At 36.0% G+C, this 19,619-nt stretch overlaps 1 protein-coding gene across 4 annotated transcripts in view; it reads left to right on the top strand.

The window, feature by feature from the left end:
* The first annotated feature begins 345 nt into the window (after positions 1-345).
* Positions 346-19,619, top strand: part of MLIP (muscular LMNA interacting protein) — a 312,602-nt gene continuing 293,328 nt past the window's right edge. For 2 of the 4 annotated variants that reach the window (XM_053603343.1, XM_053603350.1), the window contains exon 1: positions 10,139-10,290. In XM_053603343.1, the coding sequence (XP_053459318.1) occupies positions 10,228-10,290 (63 nt within the window). In that variant the 5' untranslated portion in view covers positions 10,139-10,227. Of the gene's footprint in view, positions 402-10,108; positions 10,291-19,619 lie in introns of those variants that run through there. The other 2 variants (XM_053603333.1, XM_053603332.1) reach the window with 2 other exon arrangements.

Raw genomic sequence — 19,619 nt, 5'->3', positions numbered from 1 at the left:
TGACTCCAAATCTCCACTTTTGCTAAGACAGTCTTATAAAAAAAAAAAAAACATTTGGGGAAACTTAGCAACTACTGTTTTTGTGAACTTGTCCCAGTGGACATGAGGTTTATGCCTCACTGTTTTTTAAATTTAGGTTCTGTCTCGAGTGCCTGGTGTCCAGTATTAGTTGCAGAGTAAACAATCTTCCAAAGACTGACAGGGTCAGCTGTTCTAGGAATGTGGCACTCAGCTCCCTGATGGATTAGCGTCCCGTAGGTTGCTTCCAAGTCAGCTGAAAGGTAAGCATTCTTTCTGTGTAAGTGTGGACTGCTTTGGAGCATGTTTCAATCTCCACTGGTAAATCTGAAAGTGTATCTTGGGCATATTGTCTCAAGGAGCATGAAAGTGTTACTCTGAGAGTAAGTGATTTGTCCTGTAAACCTAACCAGGAGAGCTAAGCTGCTGAGTCTAGGGGAGGGGTGAGCTACAGTGTTGAACCTGGTGTTGATTAAGCTGTAAAGATTCAGGATAACTTAAATTCAGGATTCATTTTGAAAGTTTGAAACACATTTTGTAATTCCATTTTTGAATCATTTTCCCTAAAGTCTTAGTCTAACTTGCCTTGTTGTCTTCAGTCTTGAAGTGTTGATGGTGTGTATGTGTGTGTGTGTGTGTGTGTGTGTGTGTGTGTGTGTGGAGAGAGAGAGAGAGAGAGAGAGACACTGCTAGGGAGTGTATCTACTGTTCGAAGGGCCTGAAAATATATTCAATGCAAATATAAAAGCAAAAATCTCTGTGGATGTTGCCGTGAACAAGAGAAAATATATTAAAAGCCACTTGAAAATTATACCTATTGAGTATAGATGAGAAAATAGTAAATGCTGTATTTGAATTACCACCTGGTTTTAGTCAGCTTGTGTTACAAATTCTGGAGCTGTGAATTTAATTTCATATCAGCGTCATTGTTATTTGGAAATTATTATCAATGTGGATAGTAGTTATTTCTTCAAAGGAAAACCTTATATTTTACTTTTCAGTACGTTTAGATAAAAGAATTTCATTTCTCAGATGCACACATTAAAACAAATAACACGTTTCAAACTTCTTACAGTTCTCATTTGATTGAAATATTTTCTAATGCTTTAAACAAATGCTCTACCTCAATAGTTTAATAAAGACCATGTTCCTTTCCTTACAGGACTAAAATGTCCTTTTTCAAGTCACTTTAAAAATAAGGGAAAAGAAAGTATCAGAAGAAATAAAAAAATATATATTCCCATAGAAAAGGTTTATATTTCGTTGAAGAGCAGTAATTACAAAGGTACAAATTTGCTAAACTATGATTATCATAATGGTCATCTACTGATATTTTGGGGTTTGCTTTTTTAACCACTTGGCTACTTCAGCTTACAAGAAATGTTTCTTACATAGTGACGAATTCAACTTTAAGAATTTCCTCTATGAACATTCATCTTTCCACAAGCTGTGGGCACTTAGCATGATCTGAGTTCTCTGTACTTCTGGGCTACAGAAAACATAAGGGAATCTCTTAAAAATGGTGGTGGTGAGAGTTTAAGAGTCTTCCACTATTTACCTGTCTGCCTGATCTACAGATAGATAAAAGGTAAAAGTTAGAGGACTCTTCTAGAAGAAGAGTTGACGGACAGCTGTAGCTTGAGAATTTGAAGTTGCCCAAACTAATAAACGAACTCAGGGACTGATGCTGGGACAACCAGAAGAGCCGGGAACTGTTTTCTCATTCTTTGCATCTTGTTCCTCACTGCCCCTACCCTCTTCCTGTAATGCTGTAACCACCATCTGGAGCAGAGCCTTCTAGAGACCAAGGCTTAAACCCTGACCTAGGAGCAACCTGACCTAAGAGCAAAAGCTCTGTTCCAGTGAGTTCAGTTCTCAGAGCTAGGTTTCAGATGAATTTGCATTCAGCTTTTGAGTAGCAAACTAACCACACTCTTAGTGTGGTGATTGGACAGGCTTTGGTAGCTGGAGGCATGTGCTGAGTGTAGGAAGATGGTGCACCATGAAATAGGTATGGAGGTTATGTGGGCTTCTGACTTAACCCATGTCTGGATAAGCTGTGTGGAGTAATAAGCGATCTGTACAATGGCACTGATTGTCTCAGAAGAGGAGGCCTGTCTTAGTAAAAGATATTTACACTATTTATCCCCGGAACCTACGGAGGGAAGAGCCTAGGTTGTCTATGTCATGTTTAACCCACTGTCATTCTTTCAAAAGAAGACAGCATTTGTTTTTCATGCCTTGTCTTCCTTATGTGGTTTTAGCAATAGTGCATCTCTCTGTGCTTTTGTTGTGGAAATGAAAAGTTCTTTAAATGGCAGGTGTGGGGAAATTACCACTATTAGAATTAACTACCTGTGGCCCTCTAACTTAGTAGACAAACAAGCAATTTTAATAGGTGCAAACTCTACTTACCTATTTGTTAAATACAGGCACACGACCACCCGCCACTTATGTGCAAAGTACACAGTGATGGTGCAAAGGAACGGGAGTGAATTGCAATATCTTGAAGCAAATTATAACTTGCCAGGGGACATTTGTTTCAATTTTGAGTGGAATTCTTGCTTGCCTATTGCAGCTTAGATTTTAATTTTCCTTTGTATTTTTCCTGGAAAAATAATACATTTTCATCTTAGAAAGGAATTACAGATCTTTGGTTAATTTTTAAAATAAAAGCCTTCTTAAGGCATAGTTCACATGCCATAAATCAAATTCACTCTTTTAAAGGGTATTCAGTCTTCAGTGGTTTTTAGTTGTTCTCCAAGTTATGTAATCACTATTGCTATCTAATTTCATGGTATTTTTCATTGCCAGAAAGAGAAACATTACTCATTAGCAACACTCTTCATTCTGCCTTTTGCCAACCTATATTTATGATTATATTTATGATTCCATGGATGTGCCTGTTTTGGTTTGAGTAAGGTCAGTGTCTTGAACAATCAATATAATATCCGGCAGTGCATGGTTTATGTTGGATAAATATGTGTTTTATTCCTCTATTTCCTAACAAAAGTCTTTTTTTATTATTATTGTTGGAGATTCATTGGGGGTACAAGAAACCAGGTTACACTGATTGCATTTGTTAGGTAAAGTCCCTCTTACAATCGTGTCTTGCCCCCAAAAGGTGTGGCACACATCGAGGCCCCACCCCCCTCCCTCCTTCTTTCTCTCTCTGCTCTCCCCTTCCCCCACCCCCACCATGTCCTTAATTGTCATTAATTGTCCTCATATCAAAATTGAGTACGTGGGATTCATGCTTTACTAAGAATAACGTGTTCCACTTCCATCCATGTTAATACAAAGGCTGTAAAGTCTCCATCTTTTTTCATGGCTGAATAGTATTCCATGGTGTACATATACCACATCCTGTTAATCCATTTCTGGGTTGGTGGGCATTTAGGCTGTTTCCACATTTTGGCAGTTGTAAATTGAGCTGCAATAAACAGTCTAGTACAAGTGTCCTTATGATAAAAGGATTTTTTTCCTTCTGGGTACATGCCCAGTAATGGGATTGCAAGATCAAATGGGAGGTCTAGCTTGAGTTCTTTGAGGTTTCTCCATACTTACTTCCAAAAATGTTGTATTAGTTTGCAGTCCCACCAGCAGTGTAAAAGTGTTCCCTTCTCTCCACATGCACCCCAGCATCTGCAGTTTGAAGATTTTGTGATGTGGGCCATTCTCACTGGGGTTAGATGGTATCTCAGGGTGGTTTTGATTTGTATTTCTCTAATAAATAGGGATGATGAGCATTTTTTCATATGTTTGCTAGCCATTCGTCTGTCTTCTTTAGAGAAAATTCTATTCATGTCTCTTGCCCATTGATATATGGGATTGTTGGCTTTTTTCATGTGGATTAATTTGAGTTCTCTATAGATCCTAGTTACAAAGCTTTTGTCTGATTGAAAATATGCAAATATCCTTTCCCATTGTGTAGGTTGTCTATTTGCTTTGGTTGTTGTCTCCTTAGCTGTACAGAAGCTTTTCAGTTTAATGAAGTCCCATTTGTTTATTTTTGTTGTTGCACTTGCCATGGAATTCTTCTTCATGAAGTCTTTCCCCAGGCCAATATCTTCCAGTGTTTTTCCCATGCATTCTTTGAGGATTTGTATTGTTTCATGCCTTAAATTTAGTCCTTTATCCATCTTGAATCAATTTTTGTGAGTGAAGAAAGGTGTGGGTCCAGTTTCAGTCTTTTACCTGTGGATATGCAGTAATCCCAGCACCATTTATTGAATAGTGAGTCTTTCCCCCAAGGTATGTTCTTGTTTGGTTTATGGAAGATTAGGTGGTTGTAAGATGTCAGTTTCATTTCCTGCTTTTCTATTCGATTCCAAATGCCTATGGCTCTATTTCTGTGCCAGTACCATACTGTCTTAACCACTATGGCTTTGTAGTACAGCCCAAAATCTGGTATGGTGATGTCCCCAGCTTTATTTTTATTACTAAGAACTGCCTTAGCTATACGAGGTTTTTTTCTGGTTCCATACAAAATGCAGAATCATTTTTTCCAAATTTTGAAAGTATGATGTTGGTATTTTAATAGGAATGGCATTGAATAGGTAGATTGCTTTGGGAAGTACAGACATTTTAACAGTATTGATTCTTCCCAGCCATGAGCATGGTATGTTCTTCAATTTGTCAATATCCTCTGCTATTTCCTTTCTTAGGATTTCATAATTTTCTTTGTAGAGGTCCTTCAACTTCTTTGTTAGGTATATTCCTGGGTATTTCATTTTCTTTAGAGCTATGGTGAAGGGAGTTGTGTCCTTAATTAGTCTCTCATCTTGACTGTTCTTGGCATATAGAAAGGTAAATGACTTATGGACATTGATTTTATATCCTGAGACATTACTGTATTTTTTGATGACTTCCAGGAGTCTTGTGGTTGAGTCTTTGGGGTTCTCTAAGTATAAGATCATGTCATCAGCGAAGAGGGCGAGTTTGACCTCCTGCTCCCATTTGGATTCCCTTTATTTCCTTGTCTTGCCTAATTGTATTGGCTAGAACTTCCAGCACTATGTTGAATAGCAAAGGTGACAGAGGACAACCTTGTCTGGTTCCAGTTGTAAGAGGAAAAGCTTTCAGTTTTACTCCATCCAGTAAAATATTGGCTGTGGGTTTGTCATAGATAGCTTCAATCAGTTTCAGAAATGTGCCACCTATGCCTGTACTCTTCAGTGTTCTAATTAGAAAAGGATGCTGGATTTTATCAAATGCTTTTTCTGCATCTATTGAGAGTATCTTATGATCTTTATTTTTGCTTCTGTTAATATGGTGGATAACGTTTATGGACTTGTGTATGTTAAACCAGCTTTGCATCCCTGGGATGAAACCTACTTGATCATGATGTATGACTGTTTTGATGATAAGCTATAATCTATTGGCTAAGATTTTGTTGAGAATTTTTGCATCTATATTCATTAGTGAAATTGGTCTGAAATTCTCCTTTTTGTTTGGGTCTTTTCCTGGTTTTGGTATCAGGGTGATGTTTGCTTCATAGACTGTGTTGGGGGAAGATTCCTTCCTCCTCAATTCTTTAGAATAATTTCTGCAGTATAGGAATATCCTCTTCCTTGAAGGTTTGATAGAATTCTGGTGCGAAGCCATCTGGATCAGGGCATTTTTTTTTTTTGGAAGCTTTTTTATTGTTTCTTTAATCTCAGTGCTTGAAATTGGTCTGTTCAGGAGCTCTATTTCTTCCTGGCTAAGTCTGGGGAGAGGGTGTGATTCCAAATATTGATCCATTTCCTTCACATTGTCAAATTTATGGGCATAGAGTTTTTGGTTATTTCCTAACAAAAGTCTTACAAGTAATTATCAATTAAATGTTTAAGTCTCACTTATTAGATACATTTCCTTCCCTGCCTTCCTTTTTGTCCTCCCTCACCACCCCTTTTCCTTCCTTTGCTTTTTCTCTTTTCTTCCTTCCTCTCTTGCCTTCTTTCCTTTACAAGTATTTATTTAACCCTCACCATGTCCTGAATGCTTGGATAAAATGGTTAATAAAGAACAGTTTGTTGATTATCCTCAATCAGGGAATTCAACCTACAAATACGTGAATATAGATAAACTTAAAACATAATGTGAAATAATTTAATGCCAAAGGTCATAAGAGAGAAAGAGAAAGAAAACAGCAAATGATTGGATAAAGAGTGACGGGTTTGCTATTTTTGCTATTTTAGATGGTCCCTTGGGGAAGACCTGGGTGAAGTGAGGAAGGACCCACATAACTATCTGGGAGAACACCACTCTAGGAAGAAAGTCCCCAAAGGAGGAACGGGTTTGTTGTGACTGGTAACCAGAAAGGAGATGAGAGTGGCTCAGTCTGTTTTGTTTGACCAGCAAATGGATGCAAGCTAGCTTTTGCATGGGTATCATTTTGCCTATAAAAAGCTCCTGTCCCCTGGGATTGGGGGAAGGGGAGAGCAGAGAGAGGAAGAAGGAAGGGGGGTGGAGAAAGAAAAACAATAGAAGAAAAAAGCTCCTGTCCCTAAATTGTGTCTAAAATATATTTACATATGTCTCTGAAAATGAATGAAATAAATGATATTTTCCATGCAGTGCTTGTGCTATTATGCTTGTGCTATTTATCTACTTTTCCTGTCCTACCTGCTAGGGTGAAATGAGTTTTCAGAGGAGGAGCAAGAGCTTAGACTAGAGGACTTGATTGCCACTTACTAGCTGTGTACTGTGTCTTTTTTTTAAACTCTAAAATGAGTGTATTAGTTTGATTGGGCTGCTATAACAAATACTACAGACTGGGTGGTTAAACAACAGAGATTTATTTCCTCAAAGTTCTTGCAGGGATGTCCAACCTTTTTTCTTCTCTGCTGCACCTTGGAAGAATAAGAGTTGTTTTGGGTCACATGTTAAACACCAAAACACTAATGAAAACTGATGAACAAAAGAAAATGTGCATTATTTTGTGATATCCAACAATACAGATAAGCATAACAGTCCTCAGATAATTTTTTTAAATTTTATTTTATTATATATATCTAATTGTTAAATCATAGCTGTGTACATTAACGCAATCAAGAGGTACAATGTGCTGGTTTCATATACAATCTGAAATATTCTCATCAAACTGTTCAACGTAGCCTTCATGGCATTTTCTTAGTTATTGTACGTAGACATTTGTATTCTGCCTTTAGTGGGTTTTGACTGTACCCATTCTAAGATGCACTGTAGGTGTGGCCCCACCCATTACCATCCCTTGGTCCTCAGATAATCTTCATGTGGCTCATGGTCTATAGCAGGTTGGACACTCCTATTAGAATGTAAATGAGATCAAAGTGTCAACCCAGTTGATTTCTTCCTTTAATTTTTTTTTTAAGTAAATAAAGATGGAGATTTTACATCTTTTGTATTTATCTGAATGGATTTAGAGATCATCTTCCTAAGTTAAGCATCAGAAGAGTGGAAAAGCAAGTATATGTGAAACTAGTAGATGAACAACTACACACCCACATGACAGAAACACACAATTAAATTCGAGTAGAGAGGGAGGGAACAGGATGGGGGAAGAGGAAAAAAGAGAGTTTGGTAAGTTCTCACCTAACATGTACAATATAAGGGTATATGACACACCTCTTAGGTGAAGGGCTCAACTACAACTTGGACTTGGCCTCACAAATTGAAAACCATGAAACCTAATTGTTTGTACCCTCATATTAATCTGAAATAAAGATTTTTTATTTTTTAATTTTCTACTCCTACCCCATCTTGAAGAATAGTTTGTACAGTCAATGTTGGAAAACAGACACGAACACTTTGAAGTATTGGAACCAACATTAGCTGGCAAAGAACAACTTCTACCTACATTATCATAAAAATGTTCAAGTAAAAAAAAAGATGACCAGCATTTCAGATTGAATAAGATCGTCACATTTCATCAAATACATTCAATTTTGACCACAGTGTACCAAAATGGAAATAGGAACATGATAGCCTCATAATTTAACTATAGCACACTGCACCCTCCTGTTTTACAAGCCCACTTGCCTTGCTCCAGTGCTTTCAACTCAATTATTTCCAGGTCCATTGGTCCTGACAACCAAGGAGTACACAGATTTTCTCTTTAATCCAATCTTTGTTATAAGTCTAGTATGTCAGGTCATCACCTCGGTAAACCAGGCAGCTGAGGTCTTCTAGATTGTCCATAAAATCAAGCTGACTGATATCATATGTAATGTGATATCAAACAGGTGACTGATGTCATACATTATACAAGGATAAGAACTTGGAGGACAAGGGACTTTGAGGATAAGAACTTCAACATATGAATTTTTGGACGTTGCTACTATTATCTTCCCCAATGACATGGGATGCATGTTCTACAGTAGACGGTTTTGAGAATTGGAAGAGGTTGAAGTTTTAAAGCAGTGCTGGTACATGGTCCGTGTGCTATGGAAGAGTACTATTAAACTACAAATATCCAGTCATGCCTAGATTGTGAGTGTGTTGGGGGTAGAAATATGTACAGGGATTATGTCTTTTAGTTTTATTATCAATTTCATTATTATTAAAAGCAATTCTCCCTGTCCCCTAGATAACTTTAACCGCTATAGATGCTCAGAATATGTTTGTTGAATTTAAAACTTTTCAGCCTTCTTCCCATTAGCACATCTCCCCCATGCCCATTACCTTCTTTTCCAACCAACTCTGCACCAACACACTATTGCTTTTCCTTCTAACCAGATCCCAGATTTTGTCTCCAGGCATTGAAGTATTGTGCTGAGCAAGAATTTAGTCTCCTTCGGTGGCCACAGCATGATGACGATTATTTTTCTTTATAGAGAGAGTTGGAAGCTCCATTCACATAAGATTTTACGACTGCCTTGCATTTGACACATACCAATCTTGTGTGCTGATAAATCTTTAAGGTTTTTGTTTTCCTGTGCATGAGGGCCACTAATGCCCTTTCTGGCATTTAGAGGTGACCCCAAAGGGGAAGCCCTTTTTGTCCATGAATATCGTATCATGTTTCTGAATTCATCATCCTGAAGCAGACCCAGGTTTATCTCCTACTAAATGTTTCATTTCTGAAGTCTTCAGTCTTTCCACCGTGATGCAGAAAAAACTCCGGAGTAACCCTGCCTGGCAACAGAGAATCTGCTGCAATTGCTGTAAAGGATAGAACATGGCAACACCTTTTCTAAAATGCTTTCTGAAGAAATAAAGAAAAAAAACAATAGGGAATTTGCGTTAAGGTCAAAAACAGGTGTTAAAGGACATTTCAAATAGGCTGAGGGATTAAATCACTGTAGAGATCAGTCTGAAAGCCACGTTTATTCTTTTATTGCCATTCACATGCCTTGTTTTGCTGTAACCACGGGGAGAAATATTTACCATTAAGCTGCACAATTAATTTTCTTTAAGGCATGTAACATTTTCTAAAGAATTCTGAAAACATTTATTCTGCTGGAAACAAATGCATTTGATCTCCTGTGTTTTAACTTTTTGTTCACAATGGGAAAGCCAGGGTGATGAAGAACAAAATTTGTTCTTTGTGAAGGAAAATACCACTTATATTTTATGGTGTTTTTAAACATCATTTGCCATCTTTCCCTGGAATAAAACTGGCAACATCCCTTGAATTATGTTTTGTGCGTCTTTGTAGTTTTCATTAATTGTCCATTTGCTCCGTCTCTTTAAACCACTTTTTCTTTTTAATCTACAAAGTAATGCATAAAGGTCTACACCTAGCAGGATATAAATTGGAATTTGGAAGAACTAGACTGGCTGATTGTGTAATATTTGCTCCGTGACTATGACATTTGTCCTTTTTAACCAATTTAGTACATCTATGTAATAGAGTATATTTTATTCCGTTGCCACAGCTATTAGTGAATTCTTTGATGCTGGATTTTTTGTCACATACATCTTTGTTGGTTTACGGATATTCCTAACCTGTTGGAATATTCTGTTGAAGAATGTGCTTTTTTATTTAGGGACATTCATCATTATCTAAGGTCAGCTGCCTGACTTCTCCTCAGTGCTCTGTTTATGGGGTTTGAACATCTATAAATGGAAACACTAGCTAGCCAGAAATTATCGCTTGGGCTTTCTGATAGTGTCCTAGGCTCTCACAACTTGGAATGTCCTATAATATCTAACATGTAAGCAGGTCACATCATTTTCTAGACAGACTCTGAGCCTTTGTGTCTCTCTCTTTCTCTCTCCTTCCTTCTCTCTCTCTCTTTCAACATGGAATTTAAAAAGCACGAAAAAGGAAGCTTATTAAACAAGAATTTAGAGGAGAAATTGACGGTAAGACTTGTGAGATTTAGCACACACAGATTTGTAATGAAATTGGCAGTTTAACAGAACAGCTGTCACAACTTGGAAAAGTTGTACTAGCTAGCCTATGTTTTCTAGTTTTGCTGGTCAAAAACCTCGAAATTAATGAGTTCCATGGGCTTTCCTGAAAGCAGAGAATAAAGTTACACATAAAATTTCATTGCTATATTGTGGGCAGGTTTGATTTAGTTAAATTATGGGATTTACCTTCATCTTAGAAACTGGAATCCATTTATCTTGAGCCCTTCTTATGCTTGATTGCCTCAATACTTAAAGATTGTTTTATTTGTTGATATGAAGCTTAACAAGTGTTCAACGTCCAATTTCTCTTGAAGATACCAGGAATTTGTGTCAAGAAAAATAGAAAAGTATTGTAGAATATTTTAATGTATTATGGAGTAAGTTTTAATAAGCTTAAAAGGATCAAGTTTACTTTTGAGTAAGTTTCTCTTGTTTTTACTATAAAAGTTATACAAGTAACTTTATTTTGATGCTAAGTAAATAAATGTCAATAAATACTAATAGTAGTTATATTTGCTTAAACACAAAATATGCTGTAACCTTGAGTAGAATTTGCTGTCCATGGCTCATCTAATGGGTATAGGTGGTTAATTACGTTGGTAAATTTACTGTGACTATAGAGTTAACACGAAATCAGGGTATGACTAATTTAAATAGCAGTATAAGTAGCAAAAGTAAAACCATATTGAGTATAATAAGATCAAATGCATGGGAATGCCTTGTTCTGGATTTTTAAAGTGGAAGTTTATGGACTACTAATGATATTAAAATTTGAAAAATGTAAAAAGAACCATACTGGGTTTAAAACACCAGAATGTATTAGAATTTTTGGATGAAATATAACCTTTTCTTAAAGGATTCAGGTCCTCATTTTGAATATCAGTTCAGGACTTCTGCTCTGGATGATTGTCCAAACATGTAATGGCTATAGACTATCTTGCTTTTTGACTGTTTTGAAAGTCCGTGTGTCCTTGTAGAGCTAACCAGGGATTTTGAGTCAGACAGGTCTTGGTGAAAATTCTTGCTCCGCAGCTGCTGACCATCAGACTACAAGATTTTGTTTGACCTTTCTAAGTTAACTTATTTGTAAGATGAGAGACAGTAATACCTCATTTGAAGGCTTTTGTGAAGATTAAAAACTATGTGTGCGAAGTCTCTGAGCCTATTTTCAAACTGGTTTTGTCCTGATTTACTTTAAAAAGCACATGCCCAAAGGTTATTAATATAGACAGAGAAAGTTGAAAGGCATTTCAAAGGAAAAGGAAAACCCAGATATACTAAGCACAGAGGCTTAGTGTTCAGAAAACCTTTATGGAACTAGATAGAGAGTAAATAAATACACAATTAAAGAGTTGCTAAGAATTAGGGTGAAATCTGACCCTGAGTTTCCTGGGAATCTTTTACAGGAAGTTTTGTAAATAAACCTAGTAGACATAGGGCATGTGTGCAAAGTGAAAGTGATCTCTGATTGATCTGACGTACTAACATTTCACTTTCTGAAAACTCCTACATTCTGCATCCCTGGCTCACTCTTCAACACTGCTGTAAATCTCCAAGTGAGCCAAACCCTCTTCTCAGAGGACATAGCTGTCACAAAACTCATGGACATTACTGTTGCAGAGGCTTAAGGATAGCCTCTAACTTCTAGAAAATTGGGGGAAAATATGGTGGCAGATCAGAAGGCATAAAAATGTCCAACTTACACTGAGAAGAGACTATTCTCAGGGAGTAAGGGACCATATGAAAGCTCAGCATCCTGGGCGATTGACGTTTCAGGCAGTTAGAGCTGCGTAACTCACACGCCTTTCACACAGGCCTTCTGATAATGCTATGTTACCAAGAAAAAGTTCGCCTATGCTCAGTCTTTTCTATTTGAGAGAGTTGAAAAATACATATCTTTGGGAATCTCCGATAAAAATTATTTTAGTTAAACACTTTGCTGTTTATGTGAATAAATATTCAAAAACTTCAATTCATGGAGCATCATGTTCCTTGTTAGTATCAATGAAATATAATATGGCTGGCAGAGTTGCTGAAGATAAAGTATAATTTGTGGAATTAATTATGTTCTGAAAATTATTGAATTTAGTTATAAATATTAAGGTTAGCAAAAGCATAATTTTCAAAAGAAAAATAATTTTTTTGCCAACCAAAGTTTAAGATATGTGTATATTATAATATTGCTGAGTTATGATACATATATATATTTTAATGTTAAAGCTGGATTTTTAAAGTGGAAGTTTATGGATTATTAATGATTAAAACTTAAAAAATGTAACATGGAAGTATGGATGGAGCTGGAACATATTCTTCTTAGTAAAGTATCCCAAGAATGGAAGAAAAAATACCCAATGTACACAGCCCTACTATGAAACTAATTTGGGACTCTCACATGAAAGCTATAACCCAGCTACAACTTAACAACAGGGGGAAGTGGGAAAGGGGGGGGTGGGTGGAGGGAGGGGAATCGGTGGGATCACACCTGTGGTGCATATTACAGGGGTGTTTGCGAGGCTTGGTGAATGTAGAATATAAATGTTTTGGCACGGTAACTGAGATAACGCCGGAAAGGCTATGTTAACCACTGGGATAAAAATGTGTCAAATGGTTTATGAAGTGAGTGTATGATGCCCCATAATCATATCATTGTATACACTTATGATTTAATAAAAAAATTAAAAAAAAAAATGTAAAAAGAACCATAGTGGGTTTAAAATATCATCTGTATTAGAATTTCTAGATGAAATATAACCTTTTCTTCAAGGATTCAGGTCCTCATTTTGAATATCAGTTGTGGACTTCTGCTCTAGATGATTGTCCAATAAAAATTATTTTAGTATTCAAGCCATAAAATGGTAAAAAATTATTTTAATATTAAAGCTGCATTTTTCATAAAGATCTTTATCATGAACAATGTTATGGTACTTAGTTAAAATAGTTAAAATTAAAGCAATAGGCATGATTGGCTTTACTTGAAAAAAATTTCTAAGGTAAGAGCTTTAGCAGATAAATAAGAAAATTAATGGTTAGCAGAATTTCGAAATTCATTTGTTTCTTCTGCCCAAAGAGAAAGAAAAAAATAAAATAGGACTCCTTACAACATAAAATATAAATCTTACCTTATTCTGGGTGAGGAAATTGCTACTTTTAAGTATTGATTTTTGTGCTGAATTTTTGTGCATTAACCAGTTTGCTGATTAAAAGTAAAGATTCCTGGGTGGTCAGAAACTGGAGGTGCCTCTGTATATTTATTCATCGTTAGGTAATCAAAAAAAAAAGTAAACTAAAATCCTTAAAAATTTCTTATATCTACCAATGCCAAATGAAATTTCTCATAAATTGGTGGATATGATCTCGATGTTTCAAATATGAAACAGCAAAATCAATTGGCATGGACTTCAAAGGACATTTAGACCGACCCCTTAAAAGCCCAGATATGAAGCCAAGTTGAATAGCATAGTCATTTTATGTAAAACCAGATTATATAAAACTAATTTTCATAGAAAGCAGTAGGGAGTGAGAAATGGAGGGAATGATTTTTTAACAACATTTTTCAGTTTGATTAGTTCCACAATAATTGGTGTTGAGGGTGGATGGATCTTTTATTGTTCCTGTTGTATGTTTCCCAAACTGTGTTCCGAGGAACTTCTGATTTTTTGAACTGTTCCATAAAAAGTGGTTCTGGTCTTTCTCAAGAACCTTCAGGGAACGTTGGACAGGGAATGCACTAACCAGTGTATTTCCCCTTGGAGAATCATCGTATTTTACGAAGGCTGTGAGTCACTCTGGAAAATAATTTAGTGTTTCTTAAACTTTTCTACCCATGTAATGATTTTAGTGTGTGTGCACTAGCAGCAGTCTAAGGAACTGGTATTCTCTGGAACGTATTGTAGGAAATGATGTGTTAACATATGACCTAATAGTCTGATTTTATGTATGTGTCACATTTTCAGAATAATGTATACAGAGCAATAAATCCGAACTGGGTGCCATTTGCATCTATAACCTGAAGTTACTTCTGTCATGGTTTTAAAAATAAGTACTATGTTCTATTTGGTATGTTTTAATAAATAAATAATAGTAAGGCAGCAAATCCTGACTACTTTCAAAGTACTTCTCTTTAAGATTACTAAATGCATCAGCAAAGAATTTCATTTATATTTATCTTCAACTGAAATTTCATAGTGAAAAGAGGCAACCCATGTATTAATATAGAAAAAATTGTCATGTACCTTAGGGCATTTGGTATAATAATAGTTTCTTTCTCTAAGAGATAAGAACAAACAGATCTCATGCATAAATCTAGTTATTTCTTTTGCATTTATGTAATATGTCTCAAGAGACAATTTTATTTCCCCAAATAATGAATGTTCAATAATGTTAGAAAAATAACAATAATAAGAGACATATGCGATCCAGCTTATTTTAAAGCTGTGTAGAATCAAATCAACACAGTAGTCAATTTCTGAATGTCATAAATATTGCTCTCTTGGGTAAAAGTAACTCACTGAGGTTGAGGGAGAAAAATAGATCATCTGACAATAATTTTTTTAACAGAAGTGTTTGATATAAGGAGCTGAAAGCATATTTTAAATAATTTAAATTATGCTTGTTAAATTAACTTTATTATTTTTTGAATTTGAGGATGAAGAACTTACCCAACAATATGCAAATTTACTTGGAATTTCACAATAAAACAGTCTCCTCAATTTCAGAAAGAACATTTCATGGTGCTTATTTTTAAGTACAATAAAAGAAAGAAGAAATTGAAAAACTGTTGGCAAAGTATAAAAATACAAAAACTACACATTTTAAAATTCTGTGGTAGTTTAGTGAAGGGTAGCTCTTTAAATAAGGTTAAATTAGTTTTGAATTCATAGATGCATTAGTACACATGAAATTATTTACTTTCTAAGAAGAAATCTGTTAGCACAGAAAAAACATGGGTGTAGTGCTGTGGTTATAATTCCTGATGTCATTATTCAGGGACAAGTTTGACTTTTGTTGGTGAGCATCTTTAGACATGCAACCTAATATCTGTTAGGTAGAAATGTACCCAGAAAAAACAAAAAAAGAATTTCAAATTAGTATATTTTCTTAACACCTATTTTGAACATGATAAAAGTACTAAAGTTTGGAGTGGGTATACGGATGGTGAATAAAACCTTAGCTCTGAAGGCAATTATTATGCTTTGATTATTTTTAAGAACATTATGAGATAATAATGATAAGTTTTAGTATCTCAGAACTATCTAAGTGTACAAACTATAGTCATCTCAATTTATGACATAGATGATGGGGGCAAATCTATAATTATTCATCAAAATGTCTTAATAGGAACAATTGTAAGTCATTTTTTGTAGCAACATATTTCATTCCATCACAATATCTATGTATCTATTTATTTTTCCTTTCTAATTTTGTCTAACTTGAGTTATTGGGAACAGGCCCTCGGTAGGCCCTGAAAAACCTGAAAAAAATGTATACTTTTGATGTGTTATCTAGATATTATTTTCAGTATGGCTTGAATGTTGTTTCTGGTCTATACATCTTTCCCTTATAAGGCAATGTCATACAATAAAATAAATTTTAGGTAAATTTAGTAAGTGGTAAATCTCTAGAGATAAAGTGCTAGGTCTATGCATCTTATATAACTTATTGCATCGATTTTTTTTTTATTAAGTTAATTTTGGCTATGGTCAAAAGAGAGATGAAAACAAACAAATAATATATTTCATTTTTTTTGGCATTGTATTATTTATTTCAGGAAACTCCTTCCATTTCTGTGCTACTCGTAGAGTTGACCGGTGATTCTTGTTGTGTTCTGAATTTGACTGGTTAGGCTGCCTTCAGTGTCCATTCTGTCTCAGTAGAAATTCTGATAGTAGGGGATGCGAATTACTTTGCCTACAAACCTTAACTCTCCTGTTCTGTTGGGTTGTGTTTGATTCACCATCATGGGCAAGAGTAGGCCCTCCAGCACCTTTAAGAATGAAGCTGCTCTCCCTAACATGTTTGTGTTACTTATGGTACATTTACTTCTCTTCTTGGCACAGAGTGACCCATTCATCATTTGTTAATTTTAGATTTATTACCTGCTTTTCTTCAGAGAGGAGCAGAGCTCCATAAGTTGAGATCTCAAATATTCTGTGGAAGCTTCAAGAAAAACAGTTGGTAGAGAATAAAATTTGGTTTCTTAATAAGTATCCCTCAGCTGGAAGCCAAATGGAGAGAATTCAGGATTCCTGGAATTTCTGAGCTCAGAGTCACTTCCAAATTTTTAGCAAAATTAATTCTCATTTCTTCAGGAAATCAGAACTTTCTGAGAAGTTAATAAATAAAAAATTGTAGGATTGATCTCTCTGTACCAAGTATTAAAAAGTTTACTGATTAAGACAATGTTCTCCAAAGAACCGAGATGTATGCTAAGCATCATGACTAATAAGAAATTCTGATTTTTATCCCAGGCGAAGATGTATGCTTGTAAACAGTAACCACAAATCCCTATCATTTGGTAAACCAAAGTGAAAAACTAAGTGGTTGATCTTAAATACCTTTGGGATAGTTAATAATTCTATCTTCACCTCTTTCTGGCTTCCTCACCATTGATCCAGGAAATACAAAAAATCATAAAGAATCTATTGCACGAAATAGAAAAATAACAAAGAAGTCAGATGTTGTGATGGTGGTGGATCATGGTGATCAATGGGAAATTACCAAGCAGAGATCCTGAGATGCATAGTTGTAGAATGAGGTGAGATGGAAAAATGAATCAGGGGAGGTGAGTGTGTGCAGGTGTTCTGAGAACCATCCTGTCCTGCCTGTGAAAACAGAAATGAAGGATGTGTGTCTTGAGGGTGTGTGTGCGTGTGTGTGTGTGTGCACGCTGATAGTGATTTTCTTATTCTAAAGAAGAGGCGTTCTCTTTTTCTCTAAGTGTCACCCAGTGTGGTGAAGAACGTGCTGGATCTGAGTCCAGTATTGAAGTTGTGTTTTTGGGCCTTTGCACACAAACAGTGTGGTTTGGACTCGCAAAGGCTGCTATATTCCTTAGCGTTTTGTAAGTCTGTAGAAAGTGTCCTTTGGCTGTGGATTTATTAAATCCTTTCCTCACAAAGCAAGGCCTGTTTATTCAAACGTTAGGAACCTTGAAATAGTTTATATTTTTATATCATCGCTCATCAAATGGAAAATAGAAAGTTGTCTTTGTTATTAGATGAACCTTTCCTATTAGTATAGAAAGTTCACAGTTTAGTACCCAGGAACTAAATTGCATTATTTTTCTATGTTTTCACTGAGAAACAAAGATTCAGGAATTGGACTGTGGGTGAAAATTGTGGAATAGTTTAAGAAAGTATCATGTAAGTGTCTCAATATTAGTATCAAAATATCAAAATAAAGCATTCTATTTTATTCTATTTCTTATAGTATTTTATGTATTTCATTACGTAAAATAAAGTATCTATTATATTACATAAATATATTATAGTATAATATATAATCTATCATATTATGTTACATAGATACATAATATGATTATATATTATACTATAATATATTTATGTAATATAATAGATACTTTATTTTACGTAATGAAATACATAAATCGTATAATAGATAATGAAAATAAAGTAGTTTCATTAGTAATAAAAATTAATATATGTTTATATGTCAGATTTGTGTTTTTAGTGTCATTTCTAAAATGATTTCTTTAGCTCTTTTTCACTCTTTTGTGTAGTTTTTACTACTCTCTGCAACATAGCTGACATTGAAATCTTAGTCCCTTGCAACCTTGATTTTAGCCCTTTGGCATCACGGAAAGATGGAGGGAAAAGTGGATGGACACAGATGGCAAAATTCTAGCCACAGTTTTCATTTCTTTCTTCTTCCTTAAAAAAAATGAGAGTTGTGTCTCAGAGGGGCTGAGAGTTTAGTAGTGAAACTGATAAAGATCCAGATTGTACTTTATGGTTCAAGTCAAGTTGGTGAAGCCACCCAATCCTTTGAAAACCGCTGCTAATTAAGGCAAAGCGTGCTGATAACGTGAGTCTGAGATGTACCATTTGAATGGATCTGTGTGTTGGTGACTAACAGAAAGGAGATAGATGGATTGCAGGCTTTAACCTAGCCGTGCTTCCCTGGTGACATTTATACCACACTATGTCGCTGTGGAATATTTTCTGCGTTCTCGTTGTGGGAATTATAATTATACAGCTAGTCATTCCGTCCCAAGTACGCTCCCCCAAGGGAATGACGAATGGACCGTTAGTGATGGAATTGCATTAGAGAGTCACCTGCTTTATTTTGCTGCATGACCTTCAGAAAAATAAGACGGTTTTAAAAGAAAATGGTTAGAGGCTATCTGTGGTTTAATTGCTAGTCTTTTGCTATTATTTGAAACCTAAACATTTCTCAAGGATCCCTTTATCAATTTTCTTCTCAGCTAATGGGTGTTTTATCTCATGTTTGGCTTTTGGGCGAGACATCAGTCCCAGGTTGTTCTCCAAAATAGGCCTCCTTCCCCTGTCCGAAGGTAGCAATTGAGAGAGCGCCCCATGACTTTAAACACTGACTTGCTGACATTCGTGTTAGCAGCAGGGGAGAGGGCCCATAGGATTGCTTTCCTGAACCTGTTATAATTTCTCTGGGGATATCACGTCGTAGTGGGAGGCTGAAGGGAGAAAGTGTCAGCATGAATTAATAAGCTTATCACAGAGAGAGGGGTGTTGTTTTAGAATGTGTGTAGGAATTATGGGAAATGAAAACTTTTTCATTCCTCTCTTGTGTTTCCAGTTGCACTCAGCTTTCAGTCCGGGAGTTCCCGCATGTTTTATTTCTTCCTCTGCTTCTGCTCATCCACCCATCCATCCGCCTGTTCTTTATTTCTTCCTCTGCTTCTGCTCATCCACCCATCCATCCGCCTGTTCTTTATTTCTTCCTCTGCTTCTGCTCATCCACCCATCCGCCCGTTCAGCCTGGGCGTCCTCTGCATGCAGCTCGATGACATGGCTGCTGGGTCCTCCTTTGCATGGCGTGTGGGAGGGCAAGGAGAATGGGTCCTGAAGAGACTTCCTCTAAATTCCCTTCTTCTCTGCTCTGCTTCAGTCATGCTTTTGTGGGAATTACCTTCCTGGACTCCGGCACCTGTGGTTTGGATTTCTTGGTGTCTCTTCCTGGCAGTTTGGTTTCTCTTTTTCATCTTCCAGACATTGACAGTGTACTTTTCCATACTGGTTCTCATCTATGTCAGAGATTTTATTATTGTGGGTTTATTCTTT

The sequence above is a fragment of the Nycticebus coucang genome, chromosome 9 (genome assembly GCF_027406575.1).
Source record: "Nycticebus coucang isolate mNycCou1 chromosome 9, mNycCou1.pri, whole genome shotgun sequence".
Classification (NCBI taxonomy): Eukaryota; Metazoa; Chordata; class Mammalia; order Primates; family Lorisidae; genus Nycticebus; species Nycticebus coucang.
This window is presented reverse-complemented; position numbering and strand designations above follow the sequence as displayed.